This window comes from Pelodiscus sinensis, chromosome 13 (assembly GCF_052426305.1).
Source record: "Pelodiscus sinensis isolate ZL-2025 chromosome 13, ASM5242630v1, whole genome shotgun sequence".
NCBI classification, from domain to species: Eukaryota; Metazoa; Chordata; order Testudines; family Trionychidae; genus Pelodiscus; species Pelodiscus sinensis.
Window position 1 is genome coordinate 47044574 of NC_143064.1, and position 18346 is coordinate 47062919.

The 18346-nt window shown below is 55.1% G+C and overlaps 1 protein-coding gene across 3 annotated transcripts in view; it reads left to right on the forward strand.

Moving 5' to 3' along the window:
• Window positions 1-18346, forward strand: part of LOC102454448 (Krueppel-like factor 5) — a 43527-nt gene that overhangs the window by 11078 nt on the left and 14103 nt on the right. Inside the window, exons 2-3 of one of the 3 annotated variants that reach the window (XM_075896664.2) lie at window positions 12968-13012; window positions 16166-17060. In XM_075896664.2, coding sequence (XP_075752779.2) covers window positions 12968-13012; window positions 16166-17060 — 940 coding nt within the window. Of the gene's footprint in view, window positions 1-12967; window positions 13013-13560; window positions 14541-16165; window positions 17061-18346 lie in introns of those variants that run through there. The other 2 variants (XM_075896666.2, XM_075896665.2) reach the window with 2 other exon arrangements.

An 18346-nucleotide genomic window follows, 5' to 3' on the forward strand; every position in this document is an offset into this window, starting at 1 on the left:
TGCACAGAGGGAACTGCCAGATGTGCTGAACAGCTGGCGGGTCCCTCTGGCGCACCCCTGGCAGGGGTGGAGACTTCGCGCGCTCCCCCATTCCCAGGTCTTGATTGGCCTCTGGGTGGGGCGCGACAAGGCGGGCCAGATCAAACAGCTCAGCAGGCCGGATTCGGCCCGTGGCTTGGATCTTGCCCACTCTGGATTTATAGCCGCCGGAGTGATAGCAAAGGCTCTGTGTCTACACAGCAGCTGGGAGGTGTAAATCCCAGCTCAGGCAGGCGGCCACACGCTCGCTGTGGTTGGGCAGTGCCTAAGTAGAGCAGCGTGGCCCCGGGGGGTCAGGTTCACCCCCCGAATACGTCCCGGGGGAGGGCGGGGTGGACAGGCCTGTGCTAAGGGGGATTGCTGGGGGGTAGCCCCACTCCGTCCTGATGGAATGAGCCCAAAGCTGGCAGCATGTGACCGATGGGCCCAGACGCACGGGCTACCCGCAGGGACGAGCTTCAGACGGGTTCTCCCCTGGCACGTCTGCACAACAGCCGAGAGCTCAGTCCCATGCAGGAGGGAGGACCGGCCCTCGTTCCGTGGGAGCCTGTGCCGCTACGCCCACACTCCTACTGGGAGGCAGTGGTAGGGAATGAGGGCTCTATGAGGCCCTCTCGGACACGCGGGGAGGCAGGGCTGAGCCGGCGATGGCTCTGGGGGGCGTGGAACGACGCAATCAGAAATCTGGTCCTCCTGGAAGAAAAAAAAAATCAGGCTGGTTTGTTTGAATTGAAAACAAAATTGTTTTGAAGCGAGTGAAACGTTGCAGGTCGCCCCGCGAGGGAATTCCGGTGAGCGTTTGGGACGCTGTATGGCACCTTTTTCTGTAGAAGTCACCGAGGGGGAGCTGTGTTAGTCTGTGACTTAAAACAAACACCCCACACGCAGGGAGTCCTGGAGCACCTCAGAGACTGACAAAAATCTATCTAGACCAGCGGGTCCCAAACTTTTTGGCATCACGCTCCCTTTTTGATTTTTGAGAAACCCTCACACCCCCATCCCCAAAATAGCAGCAAAACTTGTTGAGCAAAAAAAAAAAAAACGGAACTGACCGGGTCTGAAAAACAAAAGTAGCAGCAAAACGTACGGGGTGGGCAATTGACAGGGGGCGGAGGGGCCTGGGTTGCCTCGCACCCCCCTGGAATTTCGGCATGCCCCCCCAGTTTGGGAACCCATGACTAAACCATCGTGAACTTTCATGGGCAAAACCCACAAAAGCTCATGATGGTCTAGCTAGATTTTTGTCAGTCTCTGAAGTGCTACAGGACGACTTGTTCTTTTCCTGTGACGCGCGCCAATTATAAAACCGAAACAGCGCTGGGCATTGAAAAGTCAACGCAAACTGTGTGGACTCTTCTGTGATTTTCATTGCTGTGCAGATGGCATTTTGCCTGACTCCGGCAGCTAGTTTTGGACCCCAGAATATGCATTTTTGGCTTACAACCACAATTTTTTGGGGAAAAAAATTCAGCCCGCTCTAGTGGGGAAATGGCTCCACCAGGTGCACCAAGTCCCCCCCACTCCCCCATGTGGTCCCTATGGCTAATAGCTATTCCGCGTCTTTTGAGCGCGCCCGTTATTTCGAACTAGAACGGGCTTGCTATGCCGACGTCCCTGCGAACCTCGTTCAACGCGGAGTAAGGGCTGTTTCGGACGAGCGCTTTATTTTGAAATCAGCCCTGTGTGGACAGCGCCTCATTTCGAAATAAGCGTCGCTCGGAGAGCGTGGCTTATTCCGAGCACCAGGTGCAGTGTAGATGCACCCCGAGACCGCAGCGCCTGGCTTCCTTTGGCTCCCGCTGAAGCTGGTCTTGGCTCCTCGTGTCTGATCCTGCCCTGTCTCACCAGCTACCCCCGCTGCTCGGCGCTCGCGCCTTCCGCCCCACAACGTGGGGCAGAAAGCAGCAGCCACGGTCACTGGGAGGTGTTCAAGGAAGTGAAATGGCGCCGGAACGAGACGTTCTCGGGTCATCTCCTTGGCTGGCAGGCAGAGCCATTATTGGCTCTCCTGATCAAGGCACCTGATAACCGGCGTTCCCAGGCCCTTTTCACAAAAGCCGTGGGCAAGGTGTCGGGGAGCGGCCGATGAGTCAGCGCCCGGCGAGCCAGCAGGCCCTTCCCCACTCTACATAACCAGGCACGTTTGGCTCAAACACTCGCTCCTGGCCCAGCTTTCGCTAACCGTTTTGTAGGCTTCTTCTCCTGGGATCTGCATTCAGCGTCCCTTGTACCGCTGGCTTGTCAGCTGCCTCTGGTCTTGGGGGCCGGTTAACGGGACTGTGTTTTAGTGAGGACTAGACTGGAGGCTTTCTGGGCTCAGGGCCCTCTGGTTTTGGTCGTGTGTTTGTACAGCAGCTAGCACAGCGGGGATCTGGTATGGGATTAGGGCCCCTCGATGTGCTGGCAATGGAAAATATAATCATCATAAATGAATGTGCATTATACACAAAGCCGTGGGTGGCCGGTCATGTAGGCAAGGGAAGGCGCGGCCTTCCTAAAACTGCCAGCACACCCCAGCCGCCCGGGAAGGCAGGGACTGTGGCGTGACAGCCCGGCTCCCCAGCCACCAGGGGTTGGGGCCGAGGCCACAGCACGGCAGCCCCAGCCCGCCAGGTGGCCAGCAAGGATCGGGCTGGGGTGGGTGGGGCTTGGCTCCAGGGGCGGAGCCTCAGGCAGAAGGGGCAGGGTTGGGGCTCGCCTTCCCCAGCTGGGCCTTCACCCCCCACCCATATTCAACGTCACACTGCCACAGTCGCTGAAATTCACGAATGGGGCAGACGCGTTTTCAAGATGCTGTCTGGCTTGACGGCTAGTTGAAGAGTCACTGGTTTAGTTCAGAGGCCTCGATGCCTCAGAGTTGCATCAGCGTGGCATTGCCATGTCATGCCGTAACGGGGCTGCCTGCTGAGCCAACGGAAAATTCAATTTCTGCTCATGAGTTGATAAACGAGTGATTCATCGTGATTTGTCAGGGCCAAATGAGTTACTCCTACGTTCGCCTCTCCCGCTGCGTGATGGCAGCGGGCTTAGCCCCAGCCTGTTGGCATCCGTGTACATCGGGGCACAATTTGGTAGGTGAGAGTCATCTCTACCCGATCCGTTTCTCGGTGGTCGATTTGTAAGTGCCGTTTAATCTGCTCGTGCACGTGGCCCTGCGGCGTGAAATGCACGTGACGCTGTGTGTGCTCACTGGTGAGAAAGCAGGGCCGCGGGTCGTACAAGCGCAGGTGCCGTGCGTGGAAACGCATGCCTTCGCAGGAATGGGTACATTTCATGTGTGCTACTGGCGGCCTTTGTGGGTTGTTCCTGTATGTGCTGGGACAGAGCCAGGCTGGGACAGATCCGGGCTGGGAAGGGATGGGAGACCAGGCGGCCAGTTCTCTGCCAGTCCAAATTGGAAGATGTCAAAACGGCCCATCTGGACACCGTGGGAATGTTTTTTTCCCATATTTTTTCAGGTTGAAGCGATCGCCAATGCTGGCTCGTTCCTGCAAAATGGCTGTTTCCACAAAATTGGATTTCGTGTTTAAGTTTTTTTTAAAGGAAAAAAAGCCCTGTTTTGCTGGAAATTCCCAACAGCTGTAACCAGGAGTCAACCCTGTGAATGGGAGGGATTGAAATGCTAGGAGAATCAGGGCCGTGAGTTCAGATCTGAGCCAGTCATTATGAGAAGGGGTGTGATTTCCAAGGGCCCTTTAATTACTGCTGGAGCTCCTTGGCCCCACCCCCTCCACGCTCAGCCCCGCCCTTGGCTCCACCCCCTTCACCCTTTCTGCCTTCAGCCCTGCCCCTCCTCAGTGCTGCCTCTTCTGCCCTCGTCCCTGCCTCGTCCAGGAGCGCAGAGCTGTCCCCTCCCGCCTTGCCCAGGGGCCTGCGGAGCCCGTCGACTCCTCTGCCATGACGCTTACGTTGTTTTCCATAGATAGAGACTCTGTCAATGGCAACAGCCCAGGATCAGTCCAGCCCTGTGATAACAGAGCAAGAGCTTGATCCACCGGCGGCCTGTTGTGCTGCTAAGGGAGGTCTTGTCAAGCCGTTATGGATTCCCTGTTGTTTCTGCTCCCTTTCTCAAAGCCCAGCCAAATGTGCCCTCTTCTTTTCCCTTTGGCAGTCGCTGGAGCTTGGAGCTAGGGTTTGGACTGTGGGTTTTTTCTGTGCACCTGCCTCCTTGATGCTAACATGAGACTATAGGAATGGCCAGACTGGGTCAGATCAAAGGTCCATCCAGCCCGGTGTCCCTTCTGCCGACAGCGGCCAATGCCAGATGCCCCAAAGGGATGGATCACAACAAGTAATCCTCACCTGATCTCTCCCCCGTCCACCATCTCTAGGGAAACAGAGGCCAGGGACACTATTCCTACCCATGCTGGCTAATAGCCATTGATGGACCTAACCTCCATGAATCTATCTAGCTCTTTTTTGAACGCTGTTAAAGTTCTAGCCTTCATCACATCCTCTGGCAAGGAGTTCCACAGGTTAACAGTGCTTTGAGTGAAGAAAAACTTCCTTTTGTTTGTTTTAAACCTGCTGCCTATTCATTTCATTTGGGCTATGTATAGACTGCAAGCCTCTTTCGAAAGAGAGCGTCTAGACTGCACGGAGAAATTTCGAAAAAGCGGCTTGCTTTTTCGAAAGAAAGCATCCAGTGAGTCTGGATGCTCTCTTTCGAAGAAGCCCTATTTACACTGAAGAACGCCTTCTTTCGAAAGAGGAACTTTCGAAAGAAGGCGTTCTTCCTCGTAAATTGAGGTTTACCGCCATCGAAAGAAAAGCCGCGTTCTTTCGAATTAATTTCGAAAGAACACGGCTTGAGTCTGGACGCAGGGGAAGTTTTTTCGGGAAAAGGCCCCTGAGTCTGGACACAGCCTCGGTGACCCCTAGTTCTTATATTGTGGGAATAAGTAAATAACTTTTTCTTATTCACTGTTTCCACACCAGTCATGGTTTTATAGACCTCTATCATATCCCGCCTTAGTCTTCTCTTTTCTAAGCTGAAAAGTCCAAGTCTTTTTAAGCTCTCTTCAAAAGAGAGAATTAGCAGCAAATCTCTGGAAAATAGCATTTGCTAGGAAATTCCTTCGGCCTGCCTGTGAGGAAGCCCAAAGTCCTGGCTTTTGGCAAGGCCGTATGGGAGTGAAGGTGGGCCAGAAATCGGACCACAAAACCTGCTGGGAACATTGACCAAAGAGATCCAGAGAAACCTCTCGCTTCTCCAAGCAGGACAGCTGAATTCCTCAGCCTGACTTCAGACTTTTGAGAGGTTTTTTGGGCTCTCTGGGTTTGCATGCACAAGTTTTTTACCTTCGCCAAGTCACTTGGGGAGGGAATGCCTTTGCCAATGCTCCATGAAGTCTGTTGCAGGACATAAACCTGGGTGGTTTACTGGAAAACTCAGGCCTAGATCTTGAAAAGTAGGTAGGCTCCTAACTCCCAAACTTGGAATAAACTTTCAGGAGATGGCCATCTAGGGTGTACAGATTTGTTAATTACATCCCGTTAAGTGGCAATCCATTAACTTGACAAACCCACACGGGCCTTGTGTAGACTAAGGAACAATGTGATTTGTTTTATATCGATTAGCTACCCCACGGTAGAGAACCCCCCTTAGCACATAGTGTGGATGCTCTTTCCTGCCTGTAAAGTTGTACTAGCTGGCTTGGGTGGATGCTAACTGGAGGATGTAGTGAACAGACCCGGATTTCTATCAGAGGAGAATCTGACCCATTCGCTTCCATGGAACTGTAGCAATTGACACCAGTTCGGGATCGGGGTGCGTTGATTGTCTTGGAGCTAGAATGATCAACCCCAGATGAGAAGTTGTGCATGTGTGTGTGTGTGTGTGTGTGTGTGTGTTTTCTCCTGGGAGGATGGGCTTCCCATGCTATCACGAATTCCTATCCTCAGAGAGTTCTAGAACAAACGAGGCCACAAGCAGAAACTGCCTTCCGTTGAGGTCAATATCAAGACTGAATGATCGGAGATGCAAATATTTGTCCAGGTCAATATTTAACGAGAGGGACAATAAATGCTGATACTGAACCAAATCTGTATATAAACACGTTCTATTTATAACAGGCATTTTTAAAGGGCCAGTGCCAAGGACTTCTCATGGCCCTTAATGGATGGTTTTCCTTCCGATCGTTGGCCATTCCTTTTTTGGCGCTTGGAAACAGTTCCAAGCAGGAGCGTGTGTGAGAGAGGATGGATGTTGCACCTCCAGGGACAGATCCAGGCCTGCACATAACCGACATGGGTCCAGAGCCACGCAGGTGACGAGGCTTCTCATGGCTGTTAATTGTGCTGAACATTAGGAGCCAAAATCGCTGTGTGGAGCAGCCCTTCGACCGCCACCTCACACACACTTGAAGAGGTGGGACTAGAACCAGGGCCCTGCAACTTCAGAGCAACAAGTCTCGCCTATAGGAGCTCAACAGGAGCTTCTGTTGCTTGCCCTGGTCCTCGGTCTTGTATGTGGCCTAGCCACTAGGGGGCAGCCTTACTTATACACACAGGGCCCCCGGAACCTGCTCTAGCACGGGGGTGGGCAAACACTGGCCCGGGGGCTGGATCCGACCCACCAGGCTTAGCCCCGGCAGGCCCCCACGGTTCCATTTACCGTTGCCTTCGCAGGTACGGGCGCTCACAGCTCCCATTGGCTGCGGATTGCCATTCCCAGCCAATGGGAGCTGCGGAAAGAGGTGCCCGGTCCGTGCCACTTGCTGACACTCCCATTGGCTGGGAACAGTGCTCCATGGCCAATAGGAGCTGCGATCGCTGGTGCAGGTAAATACAGCCGCGGCGGCTTGCGAGGGGCTAACCCTGGAGAACCGTCGTGTTTTATTGCTCGCCTCTGCTCTTGCACACGGGTCGCTTTATTCGCACGAGCACTTCCCTCGGCTTCAGGGAGTAACGCTACTCTGCTAAGGGCCTTGTCTGCTATTTCCCATGATCCCCCTTGTCTATGGCGCCTGAAAGCTCTTGAGGCAGGGTCTATTGCTCTGTCTGTCAGCCCCCCGGAGCGGTCAGAAAGCACCCTTCTCACACAGGGCCCAGAACGAAGGCCGCTGACGACTTCCTGTTGACTGCCCAGGGCTCCGAACCGGGTCCCAGGGGCTAGCAGGAGCAGGTTCAAAGCTGGACTCACGGCCAGCCCCCCAGGGCAAAATGTGTTGGATTGGAGTGGACAAAAATGGAAAACAGGCCGGGACGCTGAGTGGTCCCCCCCGTGTAAGAATCCCTTTCCGGTTCGAGCAGACGCCGGGTCCCCCTGCCCTGCCCGGGTGCTGAAGACACCTGATGTTTGTTACTTAACAATGTCAGCGCATACAACTCCTAATCAGCTGGCACATCTTGCCTTGTGTAACCCACACACCTCCCGGGTGTGGAGCCCAGGCCCTTGCAGCCGCACTTAGACCATTTCCAGGGAAAGAGGGAGTTTGCTCCACAGCCGTAGCTGAGAGCCAGCTGGCTTTTGGCCCATGCACTAAGCCAGGGTGGGGAACCTAAGGCCAAGCCCTTGGGGCTCCTCCCCCAGCAGTGGGGAGCCTGCTCTAGTCTCCCTGCCATTACACTGTGGGGCCGAAGCACCCAACATCTACTAGCCTGGCCCCCCATGGCTCTGGGGTGCAAGAGAAATGGGGGCAGGGTCTTTCTGCTTCTCAGTTGGGGGCCACTCCAGTGAGGGGTTGGGGTTTTTTTTGCTTCTCACTTGTGTGCGGCCCCCCACTGATTTTGCTGTGGGTCAGCAGCTTCCAGCCCAAAAAAGGTGCCAGTCCCATGTTCGGTTCCTGAGAGACTAAACTGGGCAGACCTGACGGCCCAGGAGCAGGGGCGTGATCTTGTATGGAACGTTCCACCGGTAGGGCAGCACCAAGTTGTTCCTCTTTTGGGGGAGGAGGGCATAGTCTGTATGGATTCTGCTCCTGCCTCTGCAACTGACCTGCTGTATAGACTTGGGCAAGTCAATTCGCCGCTCCATGCCTCAGTTTCCCCTGGAAAAAGGGGTCCGATCCTCGCTCACTGGGAGCTGAGAAGTTGAACTCGTTGGTCCTGTGCAAAGCGTGGTGATCCCCTGATAGAAAGTATTCTGGGTCTAAGCATTTGTGAAGTGTCTCCCTAGGAGTATCTTGACCTTCCAAGTAGTGTTACTGCCCATAAACCCATCCCAAGCTAAACTCTTGCCAGAGAGCCAGGGAAAGTGTTAAAACATTTTGCTCTTTGTGTCAGGCAGAGAGGAAAGGATTGACGTTAAAGCCCCAGGTGGCTGACTTTTAGGAGAACCTAGCGAGTGATTAGATTAGCACAACCCTGCGTCCTTACCCGCTCTTTCCCCAGTCAGCCAAAAGGCCAGTGTAGCCATCATCCAAAAACAGCTTTTCCCTCCCCCCAAAAACTTCCAGAAGTTAAATTATTTTCACCCCAATTTGGGAAAGGCCAAATTTAGGATTTGTGCAAGCAAAATATAAAATTCTGGGGGAAAATTCCATTTGGGGTGAATCCAAACATTCTGAACCTCACGTCATTTTATTTAAAAACATAAGTAGGCGAAAGTCATTTTGCGCCGACGAACGGAAGCCTTTTGTTCCGGGAAATATCAAAAGGGGAAGCTCCAACCCTTTTTTAAAAAGGCTTTTCCCGGTTTTTATTTTTCACGCTGCGGTTCCGTTGCAGTCCGCGCGAGGCTGGGAACGACGGCGGTGTAACAGACACAGCGTTTTCCGATGGAAACGTGGTGCCGAGGGGTATTTTTCAGCCCTGGCTAAGAACAGCCTTTGGAATTAGCTGAAGAAATGGTTGACTTTCCGCAAGATCGACTTTCTGCATTGGGCTGGGGTGCCCTCAGTGTCAGAAGCTGGGAATGGGTGACAGGGGAGGGATCGCTTGATGAGTCCCTGTTGTGTTCATTCCCTCTGGGGCACCTGGCTTTGGCCACTGTGGGCAGACAGGTTGTTTGGCCCGACCCAGTCTGGCCGCTCTGATGTTCAAGGGGCAGCATTCTGAGTAAGCCAGCTGCTCCCACGCTTGGATTCTTCCCTGTGACATGGCAAGTTGTAGGGAAGGCTTGGAAAATGCCCAGTCCCCTTTGATCCCCGGCGCTCGGAAGGTTCTTTCTAGGCACATTCCGCCCTCAGGGGGCTTTTGTGACACCTCCCCATGCCAGGTCTGTGGGGATGCCCGCAGGTGAGCCGGAGAGGTATGTGCCAGCTGGGGTGGCCGCCCTGAGCCCTAGGTACGGAGTGGCATTCCAGCCCATCTGTCCTCCCACGCCGCCGTGGCGACCCCGCTCTCTTCTGCTCGCTAGCTTACTGACGCTCGCACGCTTGCGGCTCCCCGCGGAGGACGGGGCTCCACCGCCGCTGGAGTCAGTGCGGACAAGAGCAGCGTGGATGTGGTGTCTCTGGCGTAGCCACCTGCACGCACGTGTAACGGCCACCTGGCTTTGTTAGCGCGCTAGCTCAAGCCCTAGAGAGCAAGGACAGTTAAGTCACCGGCCAGAAGACGCCTTTCTGGGCAGCCTGCTACTGCAGCCAGGCTGCTGAGACCACCAACCCGGTGCACACATCCCGCAGGCCTTGGCTCCTGTGGAACTGAGCAGAACAGAGCTTCCCTGGAGGAGATCCTGGAAGTGTTCGGTGTTTCTGGGGCGGGAGGGGCTCCTGTTAGAAAAGAAGGAAGGGAGGAAGAGTCCTATGGTGAGAAACAAGCCGCCCCCTTCCGATGGGTCTGGCTCAGAAGAGGCCGCCGGTCCCCCCAGGAGAAGACCGAGGACATCAACGGCTCCACGTCAGACCCAGCATCGCAGCATGGAGCTGGTTCTGGAGCTGGCTTGGTGCAAGAAGCACGGAGCCGGTTCCGGAGCTGGCTTGGTGCAAGAAGCACGGAGCCGGTTCCGGAGTTGGCTTGGTGCAAGAAGCACGGAGCCGGTTCCGGAGCTGGCTTGGTGCAAGAAGCACGGAGCCGGTTCCGGAGTTGGCTTGGTGCAAGAAGTACGGAGCCGGTTCCGGAGCTGGCTTGGTGCAAGAAGCACGGAGCCGGTTCCGGAGCTGGCTTGGTGCAAGAAGCACGGAGCCGGTTCCGGAACTGGCTTGGTGCAAGAAGCACAGAGCCGGTTCCGGAGCTGGCTTGGTGCAAGAAGCACGGAGCCGGTTCCAGAGTTGGCTTGGTGCAAGAAGCACAGAGCCAGTACCGGAGCTGGCTTGGTGCACGAGGAGCAGATGGAGCCGGTTCCGGAGTTGGCTTGGTGCAAGAAGCACGGAGCCAGTACCGGAGCTGGCTTGGTGCACGAGGAGCAGATGGAGCCCATCACGGAGCCCTCAATCCTAGGAGTGCAGAGGTCTGGATCCCTGCGGGATCGGGCCCCACAGCACGTCTCCCACCTGGGCAGCACGCCCCACACAGAAGGCGATGAATGGACGAGGCTTTCAGAGTGCTCAGTTGTGCTGCCAGCACGAGCCACCGGGTGACGGGTTCAGACAGGCACTTGCTCTCGGAAAGGCTCATGCCACGTCTTCCCTTTGTCTTTCATGGAAGCTGCAAGCGGCGTCCCTCACGGACCCAGCAGTGGGGACGGTTTCTTGCCTTCCTTCCCCTCATCACCAAACCTGCCCGCATGGCTGCGGTGGGGGGTGGGGCGCGCTCAGCACGGAGTCTGTGGGAAAGGGGCAGGGGTTTGGGAACCATGATCACTGCATTCCCAGTGTTACTAAAGGGGGGGAGGGTCCCAGTGAGCCTGGGTGCACGGGAAGGGGATTCTAGGGTGTTCCTGGTACGAAAAGGAGTCCGCAGCAGGGAAGAGGAGCACGGATCTAGGGGAGTCCTGACCAGTCGCATTAGAACATCAGAGGGGCCAGACTGGGTCAGACCAAGGGTCCATCTGGCCCAGTGTCCTGTCTGCTGACAGCGACCAGTACCAAGCGACCCATGTGATCCCTCCCCTGTCACCCACCTCCAGACAAACAGAGGCCAGGGACACCATTCCTACCCATCCTGGCGAATAGCCATCGATGGACCTAACCTCCACCAATCTATCTAGCTCTTGAACCCTGTTAAAGTTCTAATCTTCATCACATCCTCTGGCAAGGAGTTCCACAGGTTGATTATGTGCTGGATGAAGAAAAAACTGGGAAAAATGCTCCCCGACCTTATTGTTTTATGTTGAATTTTTCACTCGATCTTGCGGAAAGTCAACCATTTCCTTAGGTAATTTGGCCACAGGAATACATGTAGGGACAGCTGTGATTTTATCACGAGGTAGGATTTTCTTGCTGAAATACCCCCCCTCAAATTCATAATTCCTTTGTGTAAAAAAAAAAAATGAAAATTGTTCTTCTCTAGAACAATTTCCATGTTGTGTGCGTGGAGATTGGCAAAGATTTGCAGCTCTGCGAGAAGCATTCGGGAAACCAAATGTAAACTGATTTGCAGTTTAGAGTGACGTTTCAAAGCGACAGTCCTCAAAGAATAGCTCATGCACATTGCAGGAGACACTTTCCCCTCTAATTAATTAGGGTCATTTTTGGAAGTGAGCGTTTTCTTGAGGCAATATCCAATGCTGATAAAGAAGCAGCGGAAAAACTTCCTGCCAAAGAAACCGCACGTGTCTTTTTCTCTCTTGCATCGTGATGCAAGCACGATCGTAAATGTAACAGACGTCACTGTAGAACCGTGAAGTGTGTGGGGGTAGGGGGAGAGAGAAATTGTGAGTGTGCACAAAGTGTATGTGATGTGTTTGTGTGGGAACCGATCAGCTTTCACGTTTGCCCTGGTCTCATCTTGTGAAAGGTGCACGTGTGAAAATCGGTGTCTGAAGCTCTGGGAATCCTAGGACCTCTGCAGTGTCTCTCTCGACCCCCAATGTGGATTGTAGAGAGAAGACGAGGGATAGCAAAACGGAGTCCGGTCCATGAACACCCCTCCTGGCCCCGGCGATAATACAAACAGTGCTTAGTAATGACTGTATTAACCCTGGCTCAGGGCACTTTTCAGCGATCCCTTGCTGCAGGGAGGTTTGAATGGATTGTCACCGCTGCAGTTTGAATGAGACACCTCCATGCGTGGTACTGTATTGGCAGGGGAAGCAAGTTTATCCCTGCTGGGGTGGGAAGTGAGGTTGCATCTGCGTATTTGGCAGCTGTTAGTTGGGTCATAGGGCAGGGGAGCCTAGTGGAATGAGCCAGGGATGGGATACAAGCAACTGTGGGCCCCATTCCCCACTCCACCCCTTGCTTGGCTTCTCCATGCCAAGGTTTCTTCCACTGCACAGTGAAGGTAATGACGCGACAGAATGAGACACATGTCCCCCACCCTCGTGGTTCTGTTGGGCTTGGCTGGCCCTTGGTGGGGGTAAGATGCCTGACCCGCCCTGTCAAACTTGCAGTTGCACTGTCTGTGCTGCTGGGGGCGCTGTGGCTACGGCTGCCCTCTCAGGGATGCAGGCAGAAAGAGTGGCTGGCCCTGTGTTGCCTAGCAATGGTCACTCAGCAACAGTGGGAAGTGGACCCCCATCGCTGGGGGCTGAAAGCAGCTGAGGGGCTTGGCTGCCAGGCTGGGGGGGACCCTGTGGACAGTGAGCATCCGGGGGGGTATTAAGCAGAGGCGGCGGCTCTTGTGCGTGTGTTGCGGGCTTCTGACGGTGCCAACGACACCAGGCGAGTCAGACATGGAGCGCAGCCCCGGGGCACGTGCCGAATGGCAGCCAGCGTGCCGAAAGCCCCGCCCGGTCCCTGCCCCCACCTAGCTCCGCAGGCCCCTCGCGCACAAGGGGGCTTCCAACAGCCCCGGCGGCCTCCGAGTCACTCACCCCCGGAGCGCCCAGGGTTTGGCATTAGTGGGGACGCGCACGTCCGCGGGGCCTGTCGGGGGCCACGTTCTCGTGTTTCCTGCGCACTGCATCATGCCTGCCCAGTAACGGGCTGTGTTTATTCCACAGCTCACCCCCCTGAGGATGGAGCAGCGCATGCCACTCACGATGGAGGTGACGGTTTTTATTCTCTCTGCATGCGTATTTCTGCCCCTCGCCAAGCCAGCGTGGGGGGGGGGGGCGCCTCCTGAAACACAGCTGGCTCCTCCTGAGCAGATCCCTCCCGGGGAGCTCTACGACCCCCCATTAAGGCACTGGAAAGAGAGCCTGCAGGATTCTCCGCCCCTCGGCCCTCTCCCCACCACCCTCGATGCCTCAGGAAAATGCGCAGCATGTGTTAGAGAGGAACTGTACTGCCAGCTGCAAGGAGACCAGGCTCCCTGCCCGTCTCTACCCCACTCCCAGTATGACCGCAGGCAACTCTCGGCACCTCTGTCTTCCAGCTGTAAAATGGGCTCCACCTCATTCCCTCGGGGTTTGCTAGATCGTAAGCTCTCTGGAGCAGGGAGTGTCTCTTGTGACGTGCTTGCGACATGCCCGGCCCCGCACGCTGTACAACAGGAAAGACCCTCTTAATGTCTAAGTGTGAGGCCAGGGCCAGGGGGTTCTCTTCCAGGTGATACCTAATGGGATGTCCTGGCAACTGCTCCTCTTGCTGGAGCGTGGCCAGCCCAGGCAGCCAGCCCCTGTCTCAGCTCAGGTCCTCCCCTTCTGCCGATCTCTAAACGCTGCTCCAACTGAGCCAGGGTACAGTCCTCTGCGCTCCCTGTCCCACCCCAGAGGTGGCTGCATTTCAGTAGTGGGGGGAGGTAAATTCCGTTTGTGTCTTCTCTAGGGGCGGTAGGCGCAGCCGGGCGTTATGAATTGTGAACCGGCGAAGGCTGCAGAGGCGAGCTGGGGGTCCGGGAGTCCCCGTGTGACAATGCACAGGATTAACTAGAACACCATGGGAGCTCTGCACAACGCCCCAGTGCACCAGCTCCTCGCAGCTATTTCAGTGCCTAACTCCTATGGATCTCAGTTCGGGCTAGGCGCCTAAATACCTTGGATGAGCTGGGGCATCCCTATGGCACTCCCCTAGAAAAACTCTCTGGTGAAGTGAAGGCAGGAAATCAAAATACCAGAGATAAGGGAACCTTAGAAGTAAAATCCGTCTGACGCCCTCACTTCCCTCCTCCGTCTCCGTGGCGAGTGGGTCACTTCATTGCTCAGGTATGTGCGGCATTCGGAGCCGGAGGGAGAGCCCCTGGTACTGCCTAGCAGTGATCTGATTCCTGACTCTAAAAATAACCGGCGGGGGCGGCCTGCCGTGCGGAGAAAATCAGGGGAAACTCCAAGGGCGCCCCGCGATCCTCGCCCAGAGACGAGCCCAAGTGGGAACCACGGAGCCGGACAGCGTGGAAATTGGGCTTGGGATCCGAACTGCAGCTGGGGCATGTCGGTAGAATGGGCCCTGCCCGGATCTGGGAGTGCCTGCGACTCTGAAACATCGGGACTGTTCCGAGTTGGATCCGATTCTAGGTCTAGATCCGCCACACCCCAGAGCCTTGTGGGGCGTAGCGTCGGTCCCAGATGACAGGAGCGGGCGCCCACAGCACCTGGAGGATAGATCAGGCATTGAACACGAGCTGCTCTTGTTGGGGTAACTAACTCCCCCCCCCACACCCCGCTAGTGACCAGCTGGGAGCTTTCCAGCACCGCTGGCTTGACAGATTGATTTGCTGCTAACACCTCGACTGAGCCCCCCGACGGTCCTCGGGCAGCGGCAGCCAGTTGGGAGCCCTCAAGGTCCCTGCCCAATTGCTGTGATCACGAAGGAGCATTGCATGCTGGGCCATGTAGTGTCAAGGGGCTGCCTCCGTTTTAAAGAGCGAGGCGGTGGCTCTGTTCGATGCACGCTTAGGCGTGGTCCTCGCTGCCTGGCGCATTGCCAGGGCGGCTCTCAAGGGGGCACATCTTTGCTAGCGGTCTAGGCGTAGCTTGTGCCCCATAACGTGTGGGGCGGATCCAACGCCGGCAGCCAAATCGGTCTTTGGTGACGGCAGACAGGTCGCCCCGGGGCGGACTTGGGCGCAGAGCGACGCCGTTCGGTGGGGCAAAGCCTTCCGGCCGAGCGCACAGCGGGTGGTAATGAGATTAGCCTGGCTTCTTACGGTAGGCTCTGCCTGCCCGTAGCTGCAGGGCCTGGACCGGTTTGCCGGCTCTGTGTCACATGAACGTGTCTATGAGGTCCGTATAATGAGACTGACACATGGGTAACCACATAATTAAAGGTTACAGTATTAGTGGTGGCTTCACTACCCACAAAGAGCAGAGCTTGAGCCAGGAGATGCCAGGGCAAGGGTTTCCTCGCCCCGTGCTGCCCATGGACTGTTGAATCGTTGGGAACACCCCCAGAAGATGCTTCGGAATCCCGAAGGAATCTGGAGTTTGAGGATATTCACGACCGGAACTTCAGTTATTCTGGACTATTGCACTTGCAAAAACATCCATCCAGAGTCACAGGCCCACACGGCTGCTGTGCTGTGTCAGAGATGGGGAAGTTTCCTGAGCAAAGTGAAAATCGACCGGTTTCCCTTTTGGTTCTAGCTAGTCTCAGATTGGGATCTCGTGTGTTGGTACGAGGCCGACATGTTCCCAGGGCCGCGGGCGACAGTTAAACTCCAACGTTATCCCCTTATTTCTAATGCTTGGCAACGGAACCAGGAACAGGTTGAGTTCTCATTGGGCTTCACACCATTTACATGAGAGTTGGGTCCCAACTCAAAGTCAGATCCAGACCTGGAGCCTAATTCCGCCGAGGTCTTAGGGCATGTGGGTCTGGGGCTCTGACTTAGGCACCTCAGCTTTAGTTTTAAGTTCTCCCCCTCTTATTATTTATCTAGAAACATCAAAATCCTGGCCCTTCTGTATTTGACCGCATGCCTTTCGCTGCCCCTGGGCTCTCTGCCCCACTACATGCGCATCTCTCATTGCTCTGGTCTCTGGGCTCCTCATAGCCGTGAATAGATTTGATCCTCACAGCAGGCAGGGAAGGATTATGCCCATTTCACAGATGTGGAAACTGAGGCCCCAAGTGATTTGCTGATTTGCCTAAGGTCACACAGGGTGCATAGGGTATCCGTGGCCGAGCTGTGCTCCTGCCTCCCAATCCATGGTCTTTTCCTGCCCGGTAGGCGCCCACCTCTCAGAGCTGTTTGTAGGGTGCCCATCACTTTAGCATCTGAACTTGTCACTCAAGAATTCTTCCTTTGTTCTTCCCCGTAGGCACGTTCTGAAATGGACAAGTACCTCTCTGGCCAGATGCTGCCAATTCCAATGATACCGGACAAGAAGTACCGCAGGGAGAGTGCCTCCGTGGTGGATGAGTTCTTCTCGACAGAGAAGCCGCCCTCCACGCCCTACAGCGTGAACATCAATCTGATCCTGCCAGACACCACGCACCTGCGCACCGGGCTCTACCGGCCGGCCAAGCCCCTCGCCCCCTTCCCACAGATCAAAACAGAGCCCGGCACCAGCTTTGCCCAGCCCTGCTCGTCCGCGGCGGGCGCGACGCAGACGCTGCCGGATTTCACCAGTGTCTTCAGCATGCCGCAGTCGGTGGCGGTGAACAACATCTTCATCAAGCAAGAGATGCCCTCAGAGATCCCCCTGTCGGGCGGCGCCTCGCAGGCTCAGCTCTACCAGATGCCCCTTGGCAACGGCGAGGCTGATGGCACCCCCATGGCGCCCTCTACGGGCAGCACCACGGCCATCAACACCATCGGCGGCAGCCCCATGCCTGCGGGCAGCGCCATGCTCCCCAGACCCATCCAGCCCGGTCCGCAAGTGAAGCACTTCCAAAGTGTCTCCCAAGCGCAGGGGAACTTCAACCTCACGGGGCAGTTCTACCCCGTCCCAGGACTCAACCTACCCCCTTCGCCCCCGAACTCCCAGCCTGGCAGCCCAGAGAACCAGCCGGAGCTCATCAACACCATCTCACCCCCGCCCTCCTATGAAGCCACCTTTGGACTGAAGCTGGTACAGTCGCCCCACATCTCCACCCTGCCAAACGGCCTCGGGGCCCTCTCCCATGGGCACATTATCATGCCAACCCCCAAATACAACAGGCGCAACAACCCAGAGCTGGAGAAAAGGCGGATCCATCACTGTGATTACCCAGGTACGGCCACGGCTGCTAGGCTGGTTTGACGATGTGCGTAGATCTAGCCTGTCTGAAACGGACCATGCATTTGTACCACGTGCCCCCTCTGCCAAAGTTGGGCAAGGTAGCTGTTTGACACGCTCCGCCCCAGAGGTGGAGGCATTGCAGTGGTGGGCAAAGCAGCGATAACTATGTGCACGCTATATGGAAGGGTCACGGTAATATCAATGGGTATGTCTACACTGCACAGTTATTTCGGGATAAGCTAGACCGGAATAGTTATTCCGAAAGAGCTTATTTCGAAATAGCACATCTACACTGCAGGGAAGGCTCAAAATGAGTCCGAGGCAGGCTCCCCGAATGTAAACGGGCTATCTCGATGTAGTGCTCCAGGAGGAAAAACTTAGAACTGCCCTGGTGAGGGGCTATTTCAAAATAGCAGCAGTGGAGCATCCACATACTCCTTATTTCGAAATAGAATGAAGTTTACAGAAGTCGGAATAAGCCGTCCGTTATTTCGAAATAACGGAATTGATGTGAATGTCAGGAAAGCTGAGGTCTGCCTACCAGACAGAGCATAAGAGAGCAGTGAGTTGGGAAAGCGAGTCGGGGCTGGAGGGAACCTCAAAGGTTTTGAAGTAAGGTTTCAGCTCTGTTGAACGCCAAGGCTACGTCTAGACGGGCATAATTTTCCGCAAATGCTTTTAACGGAAAACTTTTCCGTTAAAAGCATTTGCGGAAAAGAGCATCTAGATTGGCACGGACGCTTTTCTGCAAAAGCACTTTTTGCGGAAAAGCGTCCGTGCCAATCTAGACGCGCTTTTGCGCAAAAAAGCCCCGATCGCCATTTTCGCGATCAGGACTTTTTTGCACAAAACAAATCTGAGCTGTCTACACTGGTCCTTTTGCGCAAAAGGACTTTTGCCCGAACGGGAGCAGCATAGTATTTCTGCAAGAACACTGACAATCTTACATGAGATCATCAGTGTTCTTGTGGAAATTCAAGCGGCAAGTGTAGACAGCTGGCAAGTTTTTCCGCAAAAGCAGCTTCTTTTGCGGAAAAACTTGCCAGTCTAGACACAGCCCATGTGTCTCTGGAGGAGTCTGATGTTTAGCTGAACTAGCTGCATGGTGTGAATCAAGCCCATTGGAAAGTAGAATTTCCATCTTGGGAGATTCTGATATTTCAATGTGGCTGTGTCTACACTGGCATGAATTTCCGGAACTGCTTAAAACGGAATACTATTCTGTTTTCAGTTTTTCCGGAAAAGGAGCATCTACATTGGCAGGCTGCTTTTCCGGAA